This window comes from Leptopilina heterotoma, unplaced genomic scaffold (genome assembly GCF_015476425.1).
Source record: "Leptopilina heterotoma isolate Lh14 unplaced genomic scaffold, ASM1547642v1 Lhet_199, whole genome shotgun sequence".
Lineage (NCBI taxonomy): Eukaryota > Metazoa > Arthropoda > Insecta > Hymenoptera > Figitidae > Leptopilina > Leptopilina heterotoma.
This window is the reverse complement of record NW_025110915.1, coordinates 502,922-529,973: the sequence shown is the minus strand read 5'-3', so window position 1 is coordinate 529,973 and position 27,052 is coordinate 502,922. Positions and strand designations below refer to the sequence as shown.

Sequence of the window (27,052 nt, the reverse complement as noted above, 5' to 3'; positions counted from 1 at the left end):
GAATAGATACGAATTTTTGTATCTTCTCTTTATATATAAAATAGAGAAAATGGATGAAAGTATTGTCCCTAAGAAGACATAAAATATTTAATAATAAATTAAGATATTTATAATTTTCAAATTATTTTATTGTAATAAATTACAATAATAGAATAACTAAAATTATAATTAAAAATTAACATTCCCGACGATTATAAAAAAAAAATTTTATTTAGAAAGAGAGATTAATATATTAGAAAATTTGTATTTAACATTTTAATAAAATATTTTACTACTTATACAAATAGATAATTTTTTATTTGCAACACTTATTTGTAATAGAAATTTTCGATATGCGCAACTTATTTTTATTTATAATTTATAATACAAAAATTTTACTTTCTAACACAGAAAATTTAATTCATTTTTATTAGAATTTTGATCTTCTTGTAAAAATTTTTATTTGAACAAAAAATTTAGAAAAAAAATTTGATTTTTTTCTCATTACGAATAATTGTTTATTTATTTTTTATTCCTATTTTTAATAATTTATAAACTTTTCTGATATGTATTACAAAATTGTCATATATATATTATATTTATATAACAATATATAAAAATTATTCGAATAATTGCATATTTTATTCGTTCAATTTTTTAAAGAAATATTTATAATTTTTATAAATATTTATAAATATTTTTTCGTTGTAGTAAAAAGGACGTTGTGAAGAGAGCATTTTTAAGTTATTATAAACTAATTTTAAAACATTCGTAAAAATAGAATGTTTGGAAAATTCTTCTTTTACAAAACAAGAATAATTTGATTTAAATTATTATTTATCATAATACACATTATTATAATACACAACAATAATATTTTTCAACCTTTCCGTACACTAAACCTTCTGTAAATTAATTATTAAAAACTAGTCTGAAAGTAATAATGTTCTCTTTACTCGCACGATAATTGGCTTTTTATCACGTTATATGAAATAAAATAATTATATAAATATAATTTACACTAAAAAAATGAGCAATTAAAGGCAGTTGAAGGATATGTTTTTTTTTGTAAAACAATTCGGAAATTAATCTTCAACTAATCCAAAAAAATCTTCTCCAAAGAAACAAGATAAATCTCTATAAGTTTTATTTCTTCTTGTAACCATACGAGTTGATAGCTAAAAATTGAAAAGCAACCTTTTTAGTAAACTGTACGAAAAATTATTAGAAAATTATTAAAAAAACTATTGGAAAACTTGTTAAAAATTTCTGGAGAATTTTTCTAAAATATTAAAAAATTTTAATTTAGAAAAAAATGTATTTCCAAAATTTTAATTGACAAAATTTAAATGTCTATTAAAAATAGGATTCTTTGGTTTCAAAATAAATATTGACAAAATTTGTGAAACTATAAAATAATTTAAATTTGAAATATTAATAAATAAAGTGATTCTAGAAATTAATTTTCAATTTTTTTTAATTACCGTCGAATTCCTTGTCGCATTTTAGTAAAAGTTCAAGCCACTGAGGACCGGATATTGTTGGAATTTCTAAAGTTCCTCCATAGCAACTTGGAAGGCATTTTGGTGACATGTGTTGATGCAAAGATTTTCTGTCTGTGCCATGGAATATTATCTATAAACAAATTTTTACTGTATATTAAAATAAAATAATGAACCAGTTCAGGAAAAAAAATATTTTCAATGTATTATATTTACATAATTTGATAAGTAAATACAATAAATAATTTTAGAAAAGATATTAAATAAATCTAATAAAAATGGGAATATTAAAAATTAATGAACCAGTTCTGTAAAAACAAAACCATTTTCATTGGATAAAACTTTCGTAATTATAGTTGGGACAAAAATATTTTGAAATATAAAAATAAACAAGTGAATAAATAAATAAAAGCAGTATTAAAAAAATAATGAATCAGTTCCGAACGAAATTCTATAATTATAGTTGGTAAAAAAATGTGAAATCTAATAATTAATCAATTTTAATAGTAGTAGTAAAAAAATAAAGAACCAGTTCCGCAAAAAAACAAATCTAAGCAAAACAATATTTACTTGGTATCAAAGATAAAATACTAATAGTTAGGAAAAATATTTTAAAATCTAATGAAATAATATTTAGAAGATAAAAGTTCTAAAAGAAAAAAATAAATTTCAACTAAACAAATTTACAAAATTATAGTTAGGGAAACATTTTTTTACAAATCTAATGAAATAAAAAATAATTAACCATTTTGGAAAAACCAATATTCAAATTGTATCAAATTTAAAAAAAAAATAATAAACCAGTTCCGTAAAAAACAAAAGAATATTTACCTTCTATCAAATTTACATAATTAAGAAAATAATAATAATTTTATTATTATTATTTTATTTTATTTATTATTAAATAATAATTCATAAAATAACAAAGAACTAGTTTCGAAAAAAATTCAATTTTTATTGTACCAAAAAATTTTATAATTATAGTTAAGGAAAAATGTTTTGAAATCTAAAAATAAATATAGAAATAAACTTTAAAATCATTATTTAAAAAATAATGAACCAGTTCCGAAAAAACAACCCTAATTACAATTGTACCGAATTTTTGTATAGTTATAGTTGTGGAAAAAAAATATGAAATCTAAAAATAAATAAATGAATAGCAACAGTAAAAGACAATAATGAACCAGTTCCGAAAAAAATTCAAATTGTACGAAACTTTTATAATTATACATAGTTGTGAAAAAATGGTTTGAAATCTCAAAAAAAAATATAATGAACCAGTTCCGAAAAAAATGTTTTAAAAGCTAATAATGATGAAATATCGTAAATAAATAAATAAAATAAATAATTTGAATTAGGAAAAATTAATGAACAAGATCCGCAAAAAACAAGTCGAATTTTAATTGTACTAAACTTTTATAATTACAGTTGGGAAAAAATGTTTTAAAATCTAAAAATAAATAAGTAAATATATTTGAAAAGCAGTATTTAAAAAGTTATGAACCAGTTCCGGAAAAATATAAAAAAAAAATGAAATTGAGAATTTTCACAGTTATAGTTGGGGAAAAAATTAAGTTAAAAAAATATTTAAAAATTTACAATAATAATAATTTATATTGAACCCACCCTCGATTTAAGTTTCTCTCTCAAAAATGGTTTAAAGAGATTGAAGACCACGTTGAAGATGTACGGTTGATTGATGATGTGAATATTTTTAATTCTCAATGGAACAGCGTCCTGTAGCCAATCGACTATTCTTTTGGCGAATGGCGGCGTGAATTGCCACGTTTGTTGCAGTGACAAGCCATCCATATCAAAAATAACAACAGCGCCGGCAATTTGTGACGTTGGCTCTAACATTGCCGCCTCCAAATATAAAACACAACCCTTAAATACTTCATCGAGACTACATTTATTGTGCTTCCATTTTTTTCCTAGTTCTATAATTAAAATTCGTCGTCCATGTTGATCGCGATTTGGCAATACAGTGAGAATATTGTGTTCAAATATATTTCTCTCATTACTTGGTTTGAGGCCTAAATAAACATTTGAATGTTTCACTTTAAAACTATAATAATTTTTCACTAATTTTGACGCCGACTCGGGATAATATTTGCAGGGCCTCAAGAAACGTATTAGCCATGCCTCATTATCCAATGGACAGTGGAGATCTGGCTCGGCTGGAAATAATCGAAAAATTGACAAATTTTGTTGTTTGTTACTTTTTTTGGTTTTTTTTTGTGTTACTTTATTTCTTCGAATATTTATAATATAAATAATATAATATAATATAATTTATTCGAATATTTATTTCGAATATTTATTCGATAAAGATTTATTTATTTTGTAAAAATTCACTTTCTCCATAAAAATTTATTTACAGTCGAACCTGTCGGAATGCAACGCTATTTTTAAATATTTTCTTGCAATGAATATTATCCAACAAGAATTATTTTCACTTACTTAGTTCCAAAATATTATAAAAATAGTAAAAAATTAAATTACAAAACAATTTTTTAAGGATTGTTTACGTGATCAAATTTTAAAAATCGAGTTGCATTTCGACAGGTTTTACTGTATTGGAATAAAAATAGTTTAAAGAATCGAATAGAAAATTAATTTATTCGATTAAAATTAAAAGTTATTTATTCGAATAAAAATAGTTTATAGAAATTAATAGAAATTTTATTCCCTCTATAAAATTCTATTTATTTAATAAAAATTCGTATATATTTATTTCATATAAATTTATAAATTTATTTGTTCGAAAAAAAGAATAAATATTTTTTAGAAATTAATAGGAAAATTATTTACTTTAGAGAAATTAATAAAAAATTTATTTATTCGATGAAAGTTTATTTATTTGATAAAAATTTATTTATTCGATAAAAGTTTGTTTATTAGAAGAAAATTGATTAAAAATTTATTTATTAAAAAAACAGTTTATAGAAAATTAGTGGAAAACTTATTTATTCAATAGAAATTTATTTGTTCCATAAAAATTTATTTATTCGAAAAGAAATAGTTTATAGATAATTAATAAAAAAATTTAATTTTCAACAATAGAAACTTTTATTCGAAAGACAATAATAAATAGAAAGTAATTGAAAATTTTTTTGCATCTACCTCTGAGCAATTCCTGTAATCGTGAGACTGCTTCTTTCTGTAATTCAGGCGATTCCCTCAATTCTTCTCTCGCGACTTCTTGAATTTCAGGACTCGGTGGACCAAGTTCAAACTGAAGAACAAAATTACCAACCTTGATTGAAGGCAATTCCTCCACGTCCGTCGACAGCATTATGTCTGCAACAAAGAATTTTTCTTATAAAACAAAATGCTTGATTAATTTTTTTTTAATAAAAAAAAAATTTAATAATAATTTTTTTAAATAAAAATAAATAAAAAAATGAAGAAATATAAAAAATAATGAAAAAATAGAAAATATCAATAACAGTATTTTAGTTATTAGTATATTAATTAATATATTAATTATTAACTAATATTAATTATTAGTATATTAATTATTTTAATTATTATTAACTAATTAAACATTTAAACAATAGTTAGAAAAATGTTGAAGACGATAGAATCAATCTTAATTTTTACAATGGTTAAGAATTAATAATTAAAAATAATAATAAACATTACTTAAAGAATAAAAATGATTTAAAAAATAATCACTAAGTACTCTAATATAATGAATTTCTTAATCAATACAGTAATTGCTTTAATTAATGTAATAATCCAAATAACTGTTTATTGGAAAAATTATATTATATTACTTATTTTGACTAAATATTGTTAATATTAAATAATAATTAATGTTATTATTATTACTTATTATTAATAATACTGAATATTAATAATAATATAATTAATTAATACTATTAATATTCTCTTACTTAATTGAATTTGATTCAAAGAACATTTATGAATTTATCCGATTTTCTAGAGGAACTAAATTAAACTTGGAAATTGGTCTAATTACTCTTATTTGAAATAACTCGATTAAGGAGAAATTGAAATTAATAATATTAAAATAAATATCAACACTAATTAAAATTTATTTAGTTCAATTTATAATACGAAAAATAAAGTACTGAAAAGTAATAATTTAATCTTATTTAATTTTATTTTATTTCAATAAATCCAACAGTCACGTGGACCAATTACAGAATTATCATTTATAAAATAAAAAGATGCCCCACCCAATGTTACATTAACAATATTAATAAAAATAAATAAGTAATAAAAAATGAATTTTAAACAAATAAAATAATAATAAATGAATTTTAAAATAATTATCAACACTAATCAAAATAGTTTAATTTATATTAAAAAAAATATAATAGTAAAAAGTGAGAGAAAAAATAATGTTAAAAAAAAGTGAGGGGAAAAATAATGTTAAAAAAAAGGTTTTTTTTATTTTAAATAGTTAATAAATAAATAGTAAATTATTTTCTTACTTGGATATTTTAATTTCGATAAAATAACTCCAGTGGACATTTTTACTTTATTTTTATTTATAAATTTGCCGGGACAAAAAAAATCTCAATCACACGAAATTACACACTCGGCGTGTAAATACTTTAAAGAATACTTAATAACTGAAATTTATTTTATTTATTCAGTAATAAAAGAATTTATTGTAATTGCTTAACATTTCACTATCTAATACTTGACCTTATCGTACACGAGATTTATCATCGCACTGAAATCATATAACGAGAAATTCTCTTTGATAATAATTTATTGATGTACCAGTGATATTTTGTACATTGTACCCAAATGATTATTAATTTTATTGAAAATATTTACTCCTCAATTCATCATTACATACTTAATCAAATTGAATTAATATCTTTAAAGAAAAAGAAAACAAAAAATAAGAAAAAAATGTCATTACTGGAATTTTATTTTATCTTCTCAGGAAATCGAATAAAAAGAACATCAATTACAAATTGAGTGTTTATGAAGAAAAACGAAATAAATTTTCATTGAATATTTCTAATTTGGATAAATAAAATAGGAAAAAAAAGAAAAAATAAGAATAGAAAACTGATAATTAAATAAAAATGTGACTAAAAAAAATAATAATAAAAATATGACTAAAAAACTAATAATAAAAAAAATAAGCAAAAAATAAAAATTATGCTAAAAACATAAAATTACAATAATACAATAAATGCTAAATAAAAATTAATAAACTCCATGAGAAAAATTCTGAAAACAAAATCTTTTTTTAAAAATTTAATTATTTTCATAAATAATACAAATTTTCCAAAATTTTTAAAGAATTTTTTATACATTTCTTCGCAATAATTTAATTATATTATCAAAAATAATAAAAAATTTTAAAATGATTCAATTATTTTAGTAAATAATAAAATTCTTTTTCGGAATTCAATCATTTTCATAAATAATAAAACTCATCGAAAAATTTCACATTTTTAATTTAATTTTAATCGAATTTCTCGAAAAATGTAATTATTCTTAAAAATTTTATTAAAATTTGACGAAAGAATTCAATTAATTCAAAAAAACTCTGAAATAATTTGTTTATTAGAATTTAATAATTATTTTCAATGCATTTCTAATTAAATTTCTTAAGAGATTTGAATTCTTGTAACAAAAGTTTTAATGAAATTCTTCGTACAATTCAATCATTTTTTAAAAGAAGTTTAATAAAATTCTTCGTAGAAATATATTTAATTTTCAAAAATTTTTCTCAATTAAATTATTTTCAATATCTACCCTATTTCAATAAAATTTTCCAAAAGAATTTAGTTATTAAAAAATTTTTTTTTTTAATTCTACTCACATATTTAATTATTTTCATAAATAATAAATATTTCACAGGAATTCAATATTATAATTGAATTTTATAATTTCAGTTAAAATTTTAGATTATAATTTAATATTAAAAGCATTATAACGTGAATTTTTGTAAATAATTGAATTTCGAAAAGTTTCTCTAATTAAAATCTTTAATAATTTGATATTTTCATACTTTTAACTGACAATTATATGTATAGAATTAATTTTTTTTTTTAAAGTTATTGAATTTTCGAATAATTTTACAATTAAGGAAATTGACAAATAAATATAACAGAATTTTTTTCCCTTTATTTTCTAATAATTCAAAAAATTTTAATTTCGTTTTCAATTCAATTCAATTTCTATTTTATAATTAATTCAAAATTGTAATGACAAATAGAAATCATCAGAATTTTTTTCACTTCTTTTCATTAAAAGACAAAAATTTTGTTAAATATTATGTTTTGTCAAATTGAAATTATGCAGATTTTTGTTCTTTACTTCTAAGGAAAATTAGAAAATTGTTAAACAACTGTGATTAAGAAATAGAAAATTTATTTTTTTTGCATTATTTTTCTTCATGAATCACAATTTTTTTAACAAAATTATTATTTTGTTTTAGAAAAAGAAGAAAAATATTTGCACAATTCCTATTTTTAATCTTATTTTTGAAACAGGATTTTCCACAGGAATTAAAATTAAAACATTCAAAAATTTCAAATTCAAACCTTTTTTAAATTAAACAGTTTATAAAAGTATTTGTTATAAAACATGAAGATATCGAGTTTAATTAAATTATTATTTTCTAGAATTTTAAATTATTTTTTATGAAAATAATAATTGAATTCCTTCAAAAAATGTTATTATTTATGAAAATAATTAAATGCTTGTATACAATTTTATTAAAATTTTCTTGAAATAATTGAATTCTTTTAGGGAAATTTTATTAAAATAGTAGATATTGAAATTCATTGAAATTAGAAAAATGCATTTTATTTTTGAAAATAATAATTGAAATTAGGACAAGAATTTTTTTGACATTTATGAAAATAATTTAACTTTGGAGAAGAATTTTGTTATTTATATAAAGATAATTGGGATTTTTACGAGAATTCTTTTCAAATTTTTAACATAGTTCAATTTTATAAGAAGATTTTTATTTTTTTTTTTAAATAATTGATCTTCTGCAATTATTTGTAATTTCTCCAAAATTGAATTTTTTTTAGTGTTTTCAACAAAAATTTAAATTAGAACATTTTTTAAATTCTATTATTTTTAAAATTGCTAATTTTATTTTTAAAAAATGTAGGAAGAAGTTAGCCCAACTATTGCTAGTAGGTACTCTTTAAAAATTGTTGCCAAGTAAATAAATCAGTAAACCTACCAAACATAAATAAAAACAAGAAATTAAAAGAAAATAATTTCACACATATTTCTGCATATGATAATTTGCGTAAGATTCAAAAATAGAATTTAAATGCAAATGAAATCAATACACGGGAGGATTTTGCAAATTAATTTCGGTTCAGTGGGTGCGAAAATGATATCTGATAAATGAAATTTATGTCCGAGGAAGATTATATACCTATATATATGTGAACAAATCGCATATATGTATGTATAGATTTTTTATATTTACTATATATCCACACATATGTTCGGTACAATGTATATAGCGAAGGCTGTATGGAGGGAACCACGTGATCGAATCATTTGCGTCACAACAGCAAAAGAAGATTGATACGCATCATTAATAGTCCTTACGCAAAATGTAATGTAAGAAGACCTTCAAATTACAACCATAAAATACTGAATAACTAACCCTACGAACATCTCTCTTACCTTGAAATGAACTTCTTAAAGGTGAGTCTTTTCTGTCTATTGATATTAAATTCTTTTTCTCATCTACTTTTCAGAAGAAAACTCAATTTTTCCCTAAATGACGCATTGAACAAAATTGAAAATTCAGCTCTTGACTATCTATTGACAAACGAGAGGAGGAATTATTCATATTTGTAATTTTTTTGTTTTCCATAGAAAAAAAATTTGCTGCTTAATGATTAATTTAAATTATTAGACACTTGAAAAGTTTATTTTTCAATTTTTATAAATTTTATAAATCATTAATAGCAATTATTTATAATAGTACCAATTTTAATAATTGTAGTTCGTAATTCAAAATTAATTAATCTAAATTTTAAACATAATTTAAATTTAATAATTAATCATTTTAATTATTTTATTATTTGATAATATACAATAATTAATAATTTTAATTATGAATTAATAATAAATAATTTTCACTATTTATTGATAATAAGTGTAGGTATAATTACAATTATTTTTCTTTTTCCTATTTTTCTATCAAATTTTTTTCCCGCCACAAAATTCTCCATCCTAATTTCGTGGTAACAGTAACCAAGATGGCGGCGGTCGCTACGAACAGCTGATCGCAATTGAAAAAAGAAATTTCACATAATTATTAAACTAGGCAATTAATTTTAATTATTCATTAATTAATTTGGCTAATAATAAATTTGCTTCTAAATTTTCTTACAGAAAATAATTTTCTTTACTAATGTAGTATTTTTATGGTAGGAAAAAAATTTGATAGAAAAATGAAAAATAATCGTAATTAAAATAATTATTAATAAATAGTCAAATTTATAATGGTAGAGATAAATAAAAAATTATTTTTTTTCAATATTACTAATTAGTTTTATCCTCGCATTTTTTATGCAAAAATTCCCTTGCAATTCTTGTAAATATTTTTTTGTTTTGTTATTTTTTTGTTTATTATCAAACAGTAGAGAAAGAAATTTTCTGTATAACACTTCAAACAAAAAGCATTTTTTTTCCTTATCTATGACAATATTATCATGAAAAAATATATACGTTGTATTGTCGTCTTAAATTTCAGGACATTTTTAACACGCAAATGTACGTTAATAGTGAAGAGTCGTAAATATTGTTGTTCTATACGGAAACAATTTAAAAACAAAAGTCAAGAAATAAATAAATAAGGAAACAATAAACAAATAATAAATTAACATTTCAATGCTGATAATTATTATAGTAATTATAATATTACTGATTGACAAATGAAAAGTAAATTAGAAAATTTCGCATAAAAAATTTATTTGAAAATTATAATAATAATTTTTATTGAATAAATAAATAAATTTTTATTGAATAAATAAGATAGTAAAAAATAATTACAGTGGAGAAATGCAAAAAAAAGTGATTAAAACAAAGAAACGAACAAATAAGTAAATAACTGTAAAAATTTTAAACATATAAATAAAACAAATAATATAAATAAAATTTTTCTTGAACTACATTATTAGAAATAATTATAAAATGAATAATAATAAATAAATATACAATACAAATATTAATAACTAATTTATAAATAAAAAATTAATTACCATTTTTTATTGAATAAACTAAAACAAGATTGAATAAATTAAAAATGCATACAGTTAAAAAATATGTAATTCAATTAAAATTTTAATCTTTATACAGTTAACGAATATTTTTTAAAAATTCTATATTTAATTAAAAAATCTAATCATTATTAATAGACATTTGACATACGTGAATATTTGCAAATTTAACATAAGCTATATTATTTATACTACATGATCTTTTAATAATTAAAAAAACTTGCATTTTCATCGTATCTATTGAAAATTTTTTATTTTAATTTTTTAACATTTTTCTTTTATTTTAAAACAAGAAAAGTGCTATATTATTTATGAATTTTTTTTGTCCATTGAGACAACACGTCCTGATTAAGTCTTAATAAATTCTGCATTAATATAAATGCATCCATCTGGTCATGTAAATTACATCAATAAAACATATTTGAAAAAAAATCTAAGTAAACTTGACTTCATTTTTTTTTGCCATTTCAATAATACAGGAAAAAAAATTAAACAAATCGAACTTGTGATTGTGTAATCAATTTGATAAATTGTACTTTTTTCTCTCTCATATTGTTGTAAGGTGAAATAAATTTATAAATTTGCAAAAATAAAATTAATAACCGTGTAAAATTATTATTTATTTTGATTTCGTAAGATTTTTATAAAAGATATTTTTTTCTTGGTAATTAATTTCTGATAATAAAAAAATATATAAAATAAATGATTTTTGTAAGAAAAATTCAATTTGTATATATTTCGTAAGTATTGGTAAGAAAAAACTTAAGAAATTAGTTAAAATTTAAATTATACGTATATATGCAATATTTCAAGTGATATATTGTTCAGTATTTGACATTTAGAATTAGAAAATGATAATTTTGCATTGACGGTTGTTGTAAATTTTTTTTTCGTTTGCGAAATAACACAGCAAGCGTGTGTTATTTAAGAAAATATAAATTTGATGAAACAACATAAAAGTATAAGAAATCAATTTAAAATTTAAATGTATAAATTTTCCATTTAATATTTCTTTCCATTTTCCTTTTTCTTGAACTAAAAAGAAAATAATTTGCTTAATTGAAAATAGATTTAAATCTGATGTAACTCCGTTATTATTATAATAACTTTGACATGACAATAATCACTTATTTTTCAAAAACTCATTACACAATTACAATTGAAAAACAATTTTTTGATCTATTTCTAATTGTGTACCTCATTAAATTACTAATTATATATATGCACTGAATAATGAATATGGAGAGTGATTATTTATTCTAACTTCGCTATATTTATAAGAAGATGAATTCTATTTTAGTTCCGCATCCTCTTTAACCCCTTTGACATTAAAACAATAATTTATAATGTCGATAGAGCAAAAATATAATAGCAGAGGCAGAAATAAATTAAGGCAAAAAAAAAATTAGGAATAAAATTAAGAAAAAAATTAAAAAAAAGAATTCTTCATTTTTTTCTTCATTTTTTTCTTCATTTTTTTTTTTGTTAAATTTATTCCTTAATTTAAGAATAAAATTAAGAATAAAATTAAGAATAAAATTAAGAATAAATTAAGAATAAAATCAAGAATAAAATTAAAACAAAAATTAAGAAAGAAATTAAGAATAGAATTAAGAATGCAATTAAGAAAGCAATTAAGAAAAAAGTGAGAAAAAAAGTAATGAATTAAAATTAAGATGGAAAAAATGAAGAAAAGAAAAAAATTAAAAGTGCGTGAGTGTGCATATTATTTTTATCGGATAATTATCACTAAGAAATTTCTTGAAAACTACATTTGAAGAGATGCGATGATTTCTTCATTTATAAAGGAAATTATGAAAACTATAATATTCAATTAGTCTGGACGCAACGACTAATCGTTTAAGCATTTATGCAATGCTTGTGGAATTGCTTTACCGGCATTTCGGTATTTAGATTTTTCACCTGTTATACGTCAAGGATTCAATACACACAAACATTCCATTATGTACATGTGGGTGTGTGTACTGCGTGACCGAGTTGCTCGATTTGAAACCCAACGATATTACCTCCATTACGTACATGTCGACAAATCATCTATTTGTATACACTCGGACTCTTTCTACAGTTTCTATCGAATTTAAACCGATCCATGAATTCCATTAGATATTGCATAATTTGTTTTTATTATAAAACCTATTTTTAGCTATATCAACAGTATTTCTTCTTCTTTTTCTTCTTCTTTCAAAAAATTAAGACAATATTTAATTTTATTTTTTCTTTCCTTAAAATTTTCTTCTTTCCTTAAATTTCCTACATTATTAAATAGTTTTTTTTATTTATTTTATTAATTCAACTATTTAAACAAATAATTGTAACAAATATTTTTATTACTTAGTAAAATTCGTTTTTTCATAACAATAAAACATGAAGAAATCAATCCATCGATTTATTCATGTTTTATATTAATTAAAAATCCCAAATTAATAAAATCATTATTTTATATTATAAGAATATATTGTAGTTCTTCAAAATAATTTTCTTCATTTCAATTCAATTATTATTTTTAAGAATTTTTCACTAAACTTTTTCTTTAAATCAATTAATTTTCGAAAAAGTTCTTTAACAATTTTAAAAATCCATTTATTTACAATATTCAATTTTACAAATTTCAATTATTCGTAAATTCTTCAATTAAATATATATTAGAAATTAAAAACTTCAAATAATATAAAAAATTCAATTACATTTTTTCAAAAAAATTAATTTCAAAATTCAATTATTTCTAAAAAAATTTTTTAATAATTGAATTCATTCCACGATTTCTAATAACATTTTTAAGAATAATTACATTTTCCAAGAAATTCGATTAAAATTGTATTAAAAATAATTAAAATTCTGCATTAAGTTATATTATCCATGAAAATAATTGAATTCCTAAGAAGAATTTTATTATATTTTAACATAATTAAATTTCTGCGAAGGATTTTATTACTCTTGAAAACAATTGAATTTCTTCAATAATTTGTAATTTCTCAAAAATTAAATTTTTTTTACTGTTAATTAAAATTTTTCTATAAATCCATTATTTTAAATAATTTTTTTAAAAATTTTTTAAAAATTTTCAAATTCATTCGTTTTTAACTGAAATTCATTTTTAAATCAATTTTTATTAGAAAACTCTACTAGAATTCAATTATTCAAATACAAAAAATAATTTATTATATATTTGAATGTTTCTTAAAATTGAATTGTGATAAAGGAATTTTCGAGGAATTCGATTAAAATTTTATTAAAAATAAAATTGAAATTCTGCAATGAGTTTTACATATTTATGAAAATAATTAAATTCCTAAATAGAATTTTTTTATTTAGAAAAATAATTGAATCCCTATTAAAATATTATTATTTATAAAAATAATTGAATTATATTGCGAAGAAATTTATAGAAAATATGTAAATAATTGAATTTCAGTGAAATTTTTATTATTTTATAAAAATAATAGATATTGACAATAATTAAATTAAGAAAAATTTTTGAAAATAATGGAATTTTGGAGAAGAATTTTACTATTTATAAAGATAATTGAAATTTTGACAAGAATTTTTAAAAATTTTTCAAAATAATTGAATTTCTGCTAAGAATTTTATGACTTTTGAAAATAATGGAATTTTTGCAATAATTTGTAACTTCTTCAAAATAAAAATTTTTTTTAGTGTTAATTTTTCTATAAATCTATTATTTTTAATAATTTTTGAAAAAATTTTTTGAGAATTTTCTAATTCATTTGTTTTTAACTGAAATTCAGTTTGAAATCAATTTTTATTAGAAAATTCTACTAGAATTCAATTATTTAAATACAAAAAAAAATTTATTGAATATTTGAATGTTTCTTAAATTTGAATTTTTATAAAGAATTTTAGAAACAAATTTTTAAATAATTTAATTTGTTTGACTTTAATAAAATTTTTAATAATAATTACATTTATTGAAGAATTCGATTAAAGTTTAATTTAAAATAATTTAATTTCTGGCATGATTTTTACTGTTTATGAAAATAATTAAATTCCTAAAAAGAATTTTTATTTAGAAAAATAATTGAATCCCTATAAAAATTTTATTATTTATAAAAATAATTGATTTATATTGCGCAGAAATTTATAGAAAATATGTAAATAATTGAATTTCTGTGATATTTTTATCATTTTATAAAAATAATTAAATGTTTGCGTAGAATTATATATTAAATTTTTTTTAAACAATTGAATTCTTTTGGAAAATTTTATTAATCTGGTAGATATTAAAAATAATTGAATAGAAAAAATTTTTTTAAAGTAATTGTAATTTTACCAAGAATTTTATTATAATTTTTGAAAATAACTGAATTTTGGATAAGAATTTAATTATTTCTAAAAATAATTGAAATTTCGACGAGAATTTTTAAAAAATTTTGAACTTAATTGAATTTCTGTAAAGAATTTTATTACTTTTGAAAATAATTGAATTTCTGCAATCATTTGTAATTTCTCTAAAATTCTCCAAATTATATCGTACAATTTACGAACTTTTTGTCCTTTTTTAATCAAATTATGGACTTTACGGACCTTTTTTTTTTAAAAAAAACTAAAATTTACGGACTTTATGCAAATTTACGGGATTTACGGATCTAGTTCGAGCTTTGTAGTAACCATACAATAATATAATGTTAAAAAAATTATTTCACGAAATTTATATTCTTTCTAATTAAAAATCACTAAAATTTATTAGAATTCATGTAGAAATTCTATAAAATCGTTCTAGTGTTATTTGAATCAAATTAATTTTGTTTCAATATACCAGTAATTGAACTTGGTACTAACGCAATTTATTAAAACTTTTAATAAATAAATAAATAAATAAATAAATAAATAAGTTCAATTATAATCACTAAAAAATCGTATTATAGAAATTCTGTTGTTAATTTGTTTATTATCTTATGTTGTTATTTTGTCGTTAAATGAATTATAAAATATAAATTATATTATTATATTATAATATAATTTTTTACAATGATTTAACAGTAACAATTATAATTTTGCAACATTTCACATGGACCTAATAAAGTATAGGACAGCTATTTGAAAATTTTTACTGCACACTTTAAACTGTCAACTCAAAATGCATAATTTGATGATATAAAATTTTCTAGAGTAGAATAAAACCATTAATAAAATGACCATTATAAAATGACAACATTTGAGTAGCAAAGCGGAAGCTGTTTATCATAAACATGACATAATCGAGTCATGTGGATCGTTATAGAAATAATTTCATTAAAAAATAATTTAATCTAAAAAATAATTACTTTAGAACATTTATTTCCTTTTTTAGTTTTTAATTCTTGTATTTAATTTATCTGGAAAATTTTTTTCCAAATACAGTAATTAGGTATTTATATTTTTATGAACTGAGAATTTAAATACAAATATTCATTTGGCAAATATTTTTATTTTCCCTTCTTCGCTTATTATTGACCAAACAAAAATACGTATATTAGAAACAAAGTTTTCAGTCATAATTGCATAAACAAAATCTATGTAAATTTTGATAAATATTCAAAAGACGTTGTTCAATCATTTGAAATTGCAGATGATTTCAAACTACTTTCTAAAGCATTGAGTGTAACAATAATATCTTCTAAGAATCGTGACATGCATTGAAATCCTTGTGTATCGACCACATTAGAGGGAATTTTTTTTCTTTTTTCACCATTCTTATCAATTTTCAAAAACAAATAAATTTTACAATTGTAAAAACAAAAAGAATGTTTCGTTCTTTAAGCATGCAGAGAGTAAAGAACAAAAAGTTGTAATGTTTTGGACAAAAATTATTTTCAAATGCAAAAAATATTTTTCTTTGAAAAAAAAAAGTTTTAGTAAAAAAAAATTCTTGCATTTGAAAATTATTTTTTTTCTTTTTAACTGCTTTAATTAAAATATAATCAATTCAATAAAAATATGTATCGCAAATTATATTTCAATAGTGAAATTACTTCAATTTCTCTAAATGATGAAATGAAAAGAATGACTGTTCACTATTGTTTACACTAGATACACAAATATGTGTGTGACAAATTTGCATGAATCATATTTCTATATCTTCATGATTCGCATTTAGTTAAAAATTATTATTCAAGGCGGAAAGAAAAAAAAATTCAACAAAACAATGTAAAGATTAAATTTTTTTTTAAATTCCCCAAACATTTTTTTTACAAAGTTTTTTGCGAATGATAATTTTTTCCTCCTTCAAGCAAAAAACTAGAAGTATTTTACTTCTAACGATATGTAAACACTATTGAAAAATGTTCCTTCGTCATTAAATGGAAAATTATTTTTTTTATAATCCTCTAAATAAATAAAATAATTTTTTTTTATTATTTTATTCTTTTACTAATATTTTATTAGAATATGCAAATTGTGTTTCTATAATTTATAATTATTTTTTTCGCACTTGCAATTCATAAAATAATATTTATTAAAATTTAATTTCATAATTTATTTTTTTTACAATAAAATTTATTATTGTTCAAGTAATTATACGCCCGTTTTTTAATTATCTTTTAAATTATTTTTTATTTATTACCAAATGTTACATATTTATTTTTTATTATTCAGCTTTTTTGTTTTGTTTTTTTGTTTGTTTTGTTATCTTGCTTATTTTTGTCTTTTTTTGTTATTATTTGTTTTCATTGTTTTTTTCTTTGTTTTTGATATTAATTATTATATATATTTATTTATTATTAATTATTAATTATTAATTTATTATACATTTGTTATAAATTATATATTCATTTGTTATTTTTTATTTACTATTTTTTATTTATCATTAAATATTAAATATTCACTTGCAATTAATTTATAAATTTTTTTATCAATTGTCACACATTTCCATTACCTGTTTATAAACAGTTTATCACGAAAAAGAATACTTAGTTTTTAATTGCTTTTAATAAACATTATAAGTAAAGAAACGTTAAAAATTAAATAATTTAACAATTGTGAATCATCACAGTTTAAAAAAATTATTTTCTAAATTACTTTTTATGATTATCAGTTACTGCATTTTTCCTAGTAGAAAAAAAAAGATAAGGAAAAACTTTAGTTTTGTTTATGACTAATGATGAGATCATAAATTTTCAATTTTTAAATGCGAAAAAAAATTTCACTAATAATAACAAAAAGACTTCATTGTAAAATTATTTGCACACATTATTTATGTTGATATTATCAAATTAATTATTTTGCAATTTTTTTTTGTAAACATATATTATAAATTACTTGATCCATTACTTTTTTTCAAATTAATTATTATTCAGAAAATTCAATATTCTTCATAATTTCCTTATAGGCTTTTTTTTATTTTGTTCTTCAAAAAAAAAGATACTTTTCTTGAAAAACTTGTTATCTTACGATTTTATTTTTGCATAATTATTATTGTATTAATTAAGGTCAATACGAGGCAAACCGCACACTTTCGCTTTTTGGACTAAATTTCCAAAAAAAATATTTTCACACTTTATCCGGTAATTTTTTTAAATCGCACTTTTAAAAAAAATATACACATATTCTTCTGACTGGTAATCCTAAAACAGCACGTGTATGAAAAGAAAAATTCAAAATTCATAACCAGGGAATGTTTCCAAAAAAAAATGAAAATAAAAAAATATTCAGTCTCTACTTACTTTCGATAACCAATGCCATGATCAAAAAAGCAAAGAAAGAATAAACTGTGGGACCGTGAGACAATAATTACAACTGTGGTAGCAAAATTTCGACACGATCGTTTTTATTTTTATTTTTTTTTTAACAGGTTGGAGGCGAACAACACGCGAACGAGGTTCCCCCTTCGAATATACGACCAAAATGCTGATGCGACTTGTCTGGATCTACTCTTTATATGAACGTTCGTTGCTCAAGGCTTGGGAAAACCGTATAGAGGAATCAAGTCTCTTTTTCGTCGAGTTATGATTTGAGCAAAACAGAACGCAAAAAAAAAAATTAAAAAACAGAGAATGAAAAAAAATTAGAAAAAAATTATATATTACTATGAGAGAAACGAGTTCAGAGCTTACGACTTGCAGTTAATTTTATTGTCTTTTATCCTGTCGCGTGTATCAAGGAGAGTATTATATACATATAAGGTCAAATAAACAAGGCAATCTGTATGAAAAATGACTGTAAGTATCCTGTCAAGGAATATATGGAAATTTGGAAAATTATCCTCATTATAAGATCAGTTTTTCATTTTACTGACAATTTTGTATTCATACGTGAATTTAATGAATTTATTCTTATTCACTGAAAATGAGACTAAAAACAATTTTTTGAGGGGAAAAATTAATTTTCTTCATTTTTGACTTTTTTTGCTTGTGGCTAAGAGGGTTAAGACACGCTCTGGTAACTCTCACGGGGTTCGATTCCCAGCAAGAATTTGATTTTCTTTATTCACTTAAAATTTTTCTAATTCTTTTTTTAAATTATCTACTGATTTTTGCAATAATTCGTTTCATTTATGAGGGAAAATAGTTCGAACAAATAAATATGATAATATAAATTTATTTTCTACTACAATTTTTTGCAAAAATGTCTATTAAAAAATTTAAATAATTGTACATTAATAATAATTAATAGCAACAATGGTTCTAATAATTTTTTAACATTCGAAAGCTTTTTTCTGTTTCATTTTTCTTCCTTGTGGATAAGAAGGTTAAAAAAGCACAAAAAAAGTACTTTAATAAAAAAAGCAAAAAGTATTCTCACAGGGTTCGATCCCCAGCCCAAAATTAAATTTTTTCAAAAAGAATTGCAGAGGAAAATTTCCTAATGATTTTTGTAAAAAAATTAGTTTTAATCGTTAGTAAAACTATTGGTAACGAATAAATATAATGTAAATCTTTAATTTTTTCTGCTGTAAATATTTTCAAATATTTCTAGTACTAAATTAATAATAATGTAGTACTAAAAACTATAATCAAATTTAATTAACTATGAATATAATTATAAAAAACTAATGAAAAATTTTCTAGAAATTCGAAAGTTTTTCAATTTTCTTTTTCTTTTTTGTGGCCGAGTGGGTTAAAGCACGCTTTGGAAAAAATATGGACTAGGTTCGATTCCAAACGAAGGGTTCAATTTTTTTTTTGCTAAAAAAATTGTAGAAGGAAATTTACTAATTTCTTTTATGAAAACTAGTTTTATTCATTAAAAGTATTAACGATAACAAGTTGAATGTAGTAATTTAATTTTTTAATTTTATTTCTACTTTGGATTTTTTAAAATATTTTTACTATTAAAAAATAGTTGAATTATAGTTGAATATTATAAGTTATAAACATAATTATAAATAATATGAAATTTTTAAAAAATTAATAAATAACTTTTTAAAAAATTCAAAGGCTCTTTGGTTTTTGATTTTTATTTCTTATGGCTAAGTGGATTAAAGCACTCTCTGAAAGAAAAAAACACCTCGGGGTTCGATTCCCGGCGAAAGGTTTAATTTTTTTTTTTTTAAGAAAAATTATAAAAGAAAATTTTCTAATCACTTGTAAAAATACAAAAAAGTAATAATTAAAGTTTTTTAATTTTTTTCATTTCAATTTTTTGCAAATTCTCTAATATTAAAAAATTAGAATATTTTGCTTTGAATGTAATTAATTTTGAAAATATAATTACAAAAACAGATGATATTACAAAAACTAAGGTATAATTTTCTAAAAATTCAAAGGTTTTTTCAATTTTTTTTTCTCGTAGCTAAGTGGATTAAAGCACGATTTGGAAATAATACGGAATAGGTTCGATTCCTAGTGGGAGGTTCAATTTTTTTTTCAGGAAAAATTGCAAAAAATTCCTTTTAAAATAGTTTCATCATAACATTAATTAATTAATCAAATTTTATAGTTCTAGTCAAAGAGGTGTAAAATAATAAATAATAAATTTTCGAAAAGTAAAAAAATGATTTGTAACAATTTGAAATTTAGTAGATTACAAAGTAAAAAAAGAAAACATTTTCTTGGAATTCTTGAGCACAGTGCAATAATTCACAACGTTTTACCGACTTTAATATGTAAAAATGCGACTAAACAACAAAAGCACTTTGCCGCGTAAAAAAACTAAAAACCACCTGCATACTAATGCGCCGATTAGAAAGAACGCAATTTTCTAAATTTATATATACAAAAAAAAGTATCGATACATGCAAAAAGTGCGCTCAATTTTATTCTAGAGACAAAAATCTCATTGAATTACAGTATTTTATGATCATTTTTCCTACTTTCTAAAACAATAAAAGAAAATCTAATTATTTCCACAAAATCTTGCACGCGAAATTGTTTTTTAAAATCATAATAAATAAAATTAAATAAAATTAAATAGATTACATTAAATTAAATAGAATAAATTAAATCAAATAGATTAAATTAAATTAAATAAATAAAATTAAATAAAAAGTGAAACATAATTAAATAAGAATTTTAAAAATTAATTAAATAAATTATCCTTATAATGTTACTCTTTCTTTATAAAAACAAAGAACGAATAAGGAATTTCATTTTATTTTCAAAATAATCGCCTTATTTACAATTTAAAAAATAAGTTTTGATAATATTTTTGTTGATTCGTATTTTGTCGACATTAGTATTTTATTCTTACGAAATAACATGATTTCTTAATTTATATATTAAAATAAAAATTGTAAAATAAATCTTCATGGACATTAGAAGGACATAGATTTTATAGCTCTTTATAATTTCTCTCTCTCTCTCTCTTTCTCTCCCACTCTCTTTCTTGCTTTTTCTATCTTTCTTTTTTAAAAGTAATATCAAGGTTATTTGCTGTTTTTATTTGATGAAATGATATTCATTTTGGTTTTTTTTTTTTACCTTTTTTCTTTTTGATTTAAATAAATTCTTATTCATTAAATATAATTTCGTGAAATTTTAAACGTGATGAAAAAAAAGCAGAACATATTTCTGAAAGTCAAATGACTGACATTTTAAGAGTTTAAAGTTCGCTGACGATATATTAGAAAAAATGTGACTAATTTTTGAATTAAGTAAAAAATAAAAAATAGAAAAAAAACCGGTCTTGATGTTAGATGTTTGAATCGAAATCGTATTTTGTAAATAATTGATAATTTTTTTTTTTAATTGCGATAGAATTTAATTCATGTTTGTTTTTTTTAATTGTAACATTTTTCTGTATTCTGAATTCTTTTCGAAATTATTAGAGAAGAAAATATTTTATTTACATATTATGATTACAATATTATTCATAGTTAATAAACAGAAAATTTTTTATAAAATATAATATAATAATCTAACAATAATTTAACAAAGTTTTTTTATTTAAAAATTCGAAATATTTAAAATCTGTTTTTAAATTTTAAATATAGTGTCAAATAACAAAATCAAATTTTAATATTATTTTATACTGACTTGTATAATTAATAATTATAAATAAATAATATTTTAAAAATTGTTAATATAGCTCCAACTAATATAAAAAAGTTAAAAATATTATTTTTAATATTCTAAATATTATTTCGACAATTTTTTCAGTTTTAGTTAGAATATTTTCAATTTTTATTAAAAATGGAAATATTATTCAAACAAAGAAATATAGAGAAATTTTAGTTTTGAAAGAAGATACAAAAATAGTTCACGTTGATATCATTCAATTTTCCTGTTCTGATACTGTTCTACCATAGTGGTAGAAACTATTTCTACTTTAGAATTTCGTCTGTCCATTTAGACTCTTGAATCACTTGAGAAAATGCTTTCAATCCTTTTCTATTCTCCTCTAAAATTTTCCCTTGTCTTTTAAACTTTGACATTTTTTCTTTAATTTCACTTTATTTCTCTCAATCTCTTTGAGTGGATTTTTGAAATTTCACATTTTTCAAAAATAAATACTTCAGTATTATTTTTTATTTTTTTCATAAATCATTTTATCGAAGTGTATAATATTAAATTTTTAAATAACTTTTCAATATTTTCTTGTAAATAAATAAATAGTTGAAAAAAATTGAAATAAAAACAAAAGTTTTTTTTAAATATGAAAATATATAATTATATACAAATATAGAAAATACTTGATTTTATTTTTAACTTAATCTTCTTTTCTCGCAGCAATGAATGTTAATTAATTTACTAAATTATATTTTATCGTGAATCAAAATCCTTGAATAATTTTTATTCCCCAATGAATTTTGATTAAAAAATCAATCATCAAAAATAGAGAAGATAATTTATTCTTAGCGTCAGGAAAAAAAAAACTTTTATGAAAATCGCATTTCAATTAATTTCAAAGATCATTGAACGTTATTAAATTAAAAAATTTCAAAATTCATCTGCTGTCAATTTTTCAAATCACTCTTTGAATTCAAACACAATATTAATTCCAAATATGGTTTGACGAACAACATTTGATTGATATTTCTTTGAGCATCAAAATTTTTTCAGTGGATCCAATGAAATATTATTTCCTTCTCTCAATCAAAAATTATTAAAATTCAAAAAAAGATGTTATTACTTGAATTGAAAAAAATTATTATTTATCTATTTATATATTTATAATGTATAATAAATTTAATAATTTATACCTGAAATATTTCAATGAAAAAGTGGAAAAATTCGAAAGAAATATTCCATCTACATTTTAAGTTAATTAAAATATCAAAGTTTTTGGAATATTCCCATCAAAATAGTGAGGGAATATTCCACTGGAATTTTGAAAAATATTTTATTAATACTATTATCATTATTATTATTGATGTTCTGTTGATCAATTTTCGCGCTATTTAAATAAATTATTAATTTATTGTAAAATAAATTGATAATTTACAACTTTTTCAGTTCAATGAACTGAAAAAGTAAATTTAAAAAGTAATATTCCATTAAAATATTCCTGTAATATTTCATTAGAATATTCCATTATAATATTCCATTAGAATATTCCTATAATATTCCAATAAAATATTCTTATAATATACCAATATTTCATTGGAATATTTTGAAGCTAGAATGTTTTCAAATTCCTAAAGTGTGGATGGAACATTCCTTTGCAATATTCCCTGTCAGTTTCAATGAAAAATTCCAGGAATATGAATAGAATATTTCATGCAATTGGAGTAAATAAAAAAACAATATAGTAAATAATAAATTTTTAAAATATATTTTAAATCTTTCAAATCAATTAAATTTCAATTAAATTACAAATTTGTTGTAACGAGAAAAATTTTATGAAAAACATTAACTAGGTTTGTAAATCATAATCAATCTCAATATAACAGAATATTCCATACAAACTCCTGGAATATTCCATTCCAAATAATAATCAAATTTATATTTTCTGAATATAACAATGTCAGACCTTTGTAATGTTCTTTTGGAACAATGTAGAAATATGGAATATTCATTCCAGAAAAATAATGTGGGAATATTGAACTGGAATTTTAGAAAAATATTTTTTATTATTATTAAGTATGTATCAAACTATTGTTGATATACAAATTTATTTTCACGCAATGTAAATATATTTTTTTAACTTAGAAATTTGTGACCCAATAGTATGGAATATTTAATTCACATTCCTGGAAAATTCCATTGAAACATTGAAAAGAATATTCCTTGGAAATATTCCATCCACATTTTAGAAATAGTAAAATGTCTGATCTTTGGAATATTTTTTTTAAATAGTGTAGGAATATTCTATCCACATTATAGGGACATTTAAAAATAAGAATATTCGAACGTTTTTTTGGAATATATAATGTGTAAATATTTCATATAAAAATATTGTGGGAATATTCTTTTTGAATTATATACAAATAAATTTTTTTTATTAGTGTTATCGATGATATAATAATTAATTTTTTTGTCTATTTAAATAAATTTATCGATTTTTATTTTTCAATCAAAAAGTTGTAAATTTAACTATTCCATAGGAATATTGCTATGGAATATTCAAATAATATTACAATTCCAATAGTTCAATGGAATATTCTTACATTATTCCAAAAGCATATTTTAATATTGAACATTTTTATATTTCTAAAATGCGAATTGAATATTCCAAAGGAATATTCCGGATTGTAGGAGAAAGATGCCAACTACAATATTCCAATGGAATATTCCTACAATTATTTATTATTTATTTAATAATAATTTATTATTATAATTCTTATTATTATTAAATATTCGTAATATTTCAATTGAATATTCCAAAGGAATATTGGTAATTTTCTAATTGAATCTTTCAAAAGATTATTCCTCATGTTCCAATTGAATATTTTATTAGAAAAGTGAATAGAATATTATTAGGGTGAAAATTATTATTCGATTTAAATATTTCCATATTATATTCCAATGAAATATTTCTATAATATTTCAAAGAAACACTTATTCCAAAAAATTCCTACTACATTCTAATTACAATATTTCGTTGGAATATTTCTAAACTAGAACATTTTAATATTACTAAAATGTAGATGAAATATTAAAAAGGAATATTTCCAAAATTCCAATGAAATAATCAATGAAATATTCCAGGAATTTCAATGGAATATTTTCTAAATTCGGAGATTTCAATATTATTAAAACGTGAATGAAATATTTAAAAAGAATATTTACAAAATTTCAATGGAATATGTAATGAAATATTCCAGGAAGTTAAATGGAATATTTGCAATATTTGAATGGAACATTTTTAAACTTGAACATTTTTATATTAATAAAATGTAGATGAAATATTAAAAAGGAATATTTTCAAAATATTCCAGGAATTTGAATGGAATATTTGCAATATTTCAATGGATTATTTCTAAATTCGAACACTTTAATATTACTAAAATGTAGAGGAAATATTCAAAAGGAATATTTCTAAAATTCCACTGGAATATTCAATGAAATATTCCAGGAATTTTAATGGAACATTTGCAATATTTCAATGGAATATTTCTAAACTCGAACAATTTAATATTACAAAAATGTAGAGGAAATATTCAAATGGAATATTTTTAAAATTCCAATGGAATATTTAATGAAATATTCCAGGAATTTTAATGGAATATTTGCAATATTTCAATGGAATATTTCTAAACTCGTACATTTTAATAGTACTAAAATCTGGAGGAAATATTCAATAGGAATATTTTCTAAATTCGAAAATATCAATATTACTAAAACGTGAATGAAATATTCAAAGGGAATATTTTCAAAATTCCAATGGAATATTTAATGAAATATTCCATGAATTTAAATTGAATATTCCGAGCTATTAGACTAAATTAAATAATTATGTATTAAATAATAGTAAATTTTTTAAAGATTCAAAATCAATTCAATTATAATTGAAGTATAAATTTTTCGTGACAAAATTTTGTCCAAAACATTAAATTTATAAATCTTAATTTGTAAATCGCAATTTATTTATCACAATTAATTGATTAATAAGAGTGATTTTATTACTAGAGAGTATACAAAATGCATAGGCAAAGTAAATATTTCTTTCCATCATGTTTTTACCGATGGGAAAATGTTCTACTTTTCACTTCGCATTATTCGCGAACGATGACGCTGCCATTGCTTTTTACCTACTTACGTGTATAATACAATTTCACAAAACGGGGAATCAATCAACCTTTGACAGTGAGTTGATGCCTTAATTAAAAATGACTTGCACTAATAAAAATTTACAAAAATAGAAAATTCTATTTTAAAAAAAAGCGCAACAATTTAATTCTTTTTCAATATTATCTTATTACAATCTCTCTTCAATATCCATTCAAAACCACCATTCACATTCATTCCATTTATAAAAATCAACAACAGTCCATATATAATACTATAAACAGTAGAAAACTTATCAACCTCAACATTGACACTGACCTTCATTTCCCATGATTCTTGATTAAAAGATGAATAAATCCCCGATGATTTAGTTTTGTTAAATACTTTTTTCTGGTCTACTTTGTATTTTAACTACAAAAAAAAACCACACAAAATATAACGTCCAAACCTTTTCCTGCTGGGGCAACAACACTTTGTTCTCTCTTTCTTTCTCTCTCTCTCTTTCTCTGTAAGTATATTGATCAGACAGACACGTGAACCAGAAGAAGGGAAAGGAACGAATCCAGGCGATTGCACTTAAGGAACTGCCGCGTTCTTGTTGGTTTGTAAACGAAGCCACCACGCTGGGGTCGATTGCGTTATTTCTTTTAATGATGATGACGAAAAAATGATCATAAGCGCGCTCACTGTTATAGTATATCTAGGTAGTGTTGGAAAATTCAATTGAAAAGCTAATGAGGAAAAT

General features: G+C 20.7%; 2 protein-coding genes across 5 annotated transcripts in view; one reads left to right on the top strand and one right to left on the bottom strand.

The window, feature by feature from the left end:
• Window positions 1–798: 798 nt before the first annotated feature.
• LOC122501079 (alpha-tocopherol transfer protein-like) lies at window positions 799–27,052 on the bottom strand. Of its 4 annotated transcripts, none has more exons than XM_043610338.1 (5): window positions 26,626–27,052; window positions 4,608–4,784; window positions 3,108–3,661; window positions 1,464–1,614; window positions 799–1,157 (listed from the first exon to the last, which is right to left on the bottom strand). In XM_043610338.1, the coding sequence occupies exons 1-5, from the start codon at window positions 26,636–26,638 to the stop codon at window positions 1,126–1,128; spliced, it is 927 nt and encodes a 308-aa protein (XP_043466273.1). In that variant the 5' UTR covers window positions 26,639–27,052; the 3' UTR covers window positions 799–1,125. The 4 variants fall into 4 exon arrangements, with proteins under 4 accessions (XP_043466273.1, XP_043466275.1, XP_043466272.1 ...); XM_043610340.1 differs by having other exon boundaries at window positions 26,756–27,052; XM_043610337.1 differs by lacking the exon at window positions 26,626–27,052 and adding an exon at window positions 18,424–19,045.
• Window positions 8,814–27,052, top strand: part of LOC122501078 (alpha-tocopherol transfer protein-like) — a 69,396-nt gene continuing 51,157 nt past the window's right edge. Inside the window, exon 1 of the mRNA XM_043610328.1 lies at window positions 8,814–9,161. Within this exon, the coding sequence (XP_043466263.1) occupies window positions 9,147–9,161 (15 nt within the window). The 5' untranslated portion in view covers window positions 8,814–9,146. The remainder of the gene's footprint in view (window positions 9,162–27,052) is intronic.

Coding starts and splice junctions, on each gene's coding strand:
- LOC122501079 (XM_043610336.1), bottom strand. CDS start 5,987: ATGTCCACTGGAGTTATTTTATCGAAATTAAAATATCCAA. Junction 4,785..5,947: donor ATCGAAATTAAAATATCCAA/GTAAGAAAATAA, acceptor TCTTTGTTGCAG/ACATAATGCTGTCGACGGAC. Junction 3,662..4,607: donor ATTACAGGAATTGCTCAGAG/GTAGATGCAAAA, acceptor GATTATTTCCAG/CCGAGCCAGATCTCCACTGT.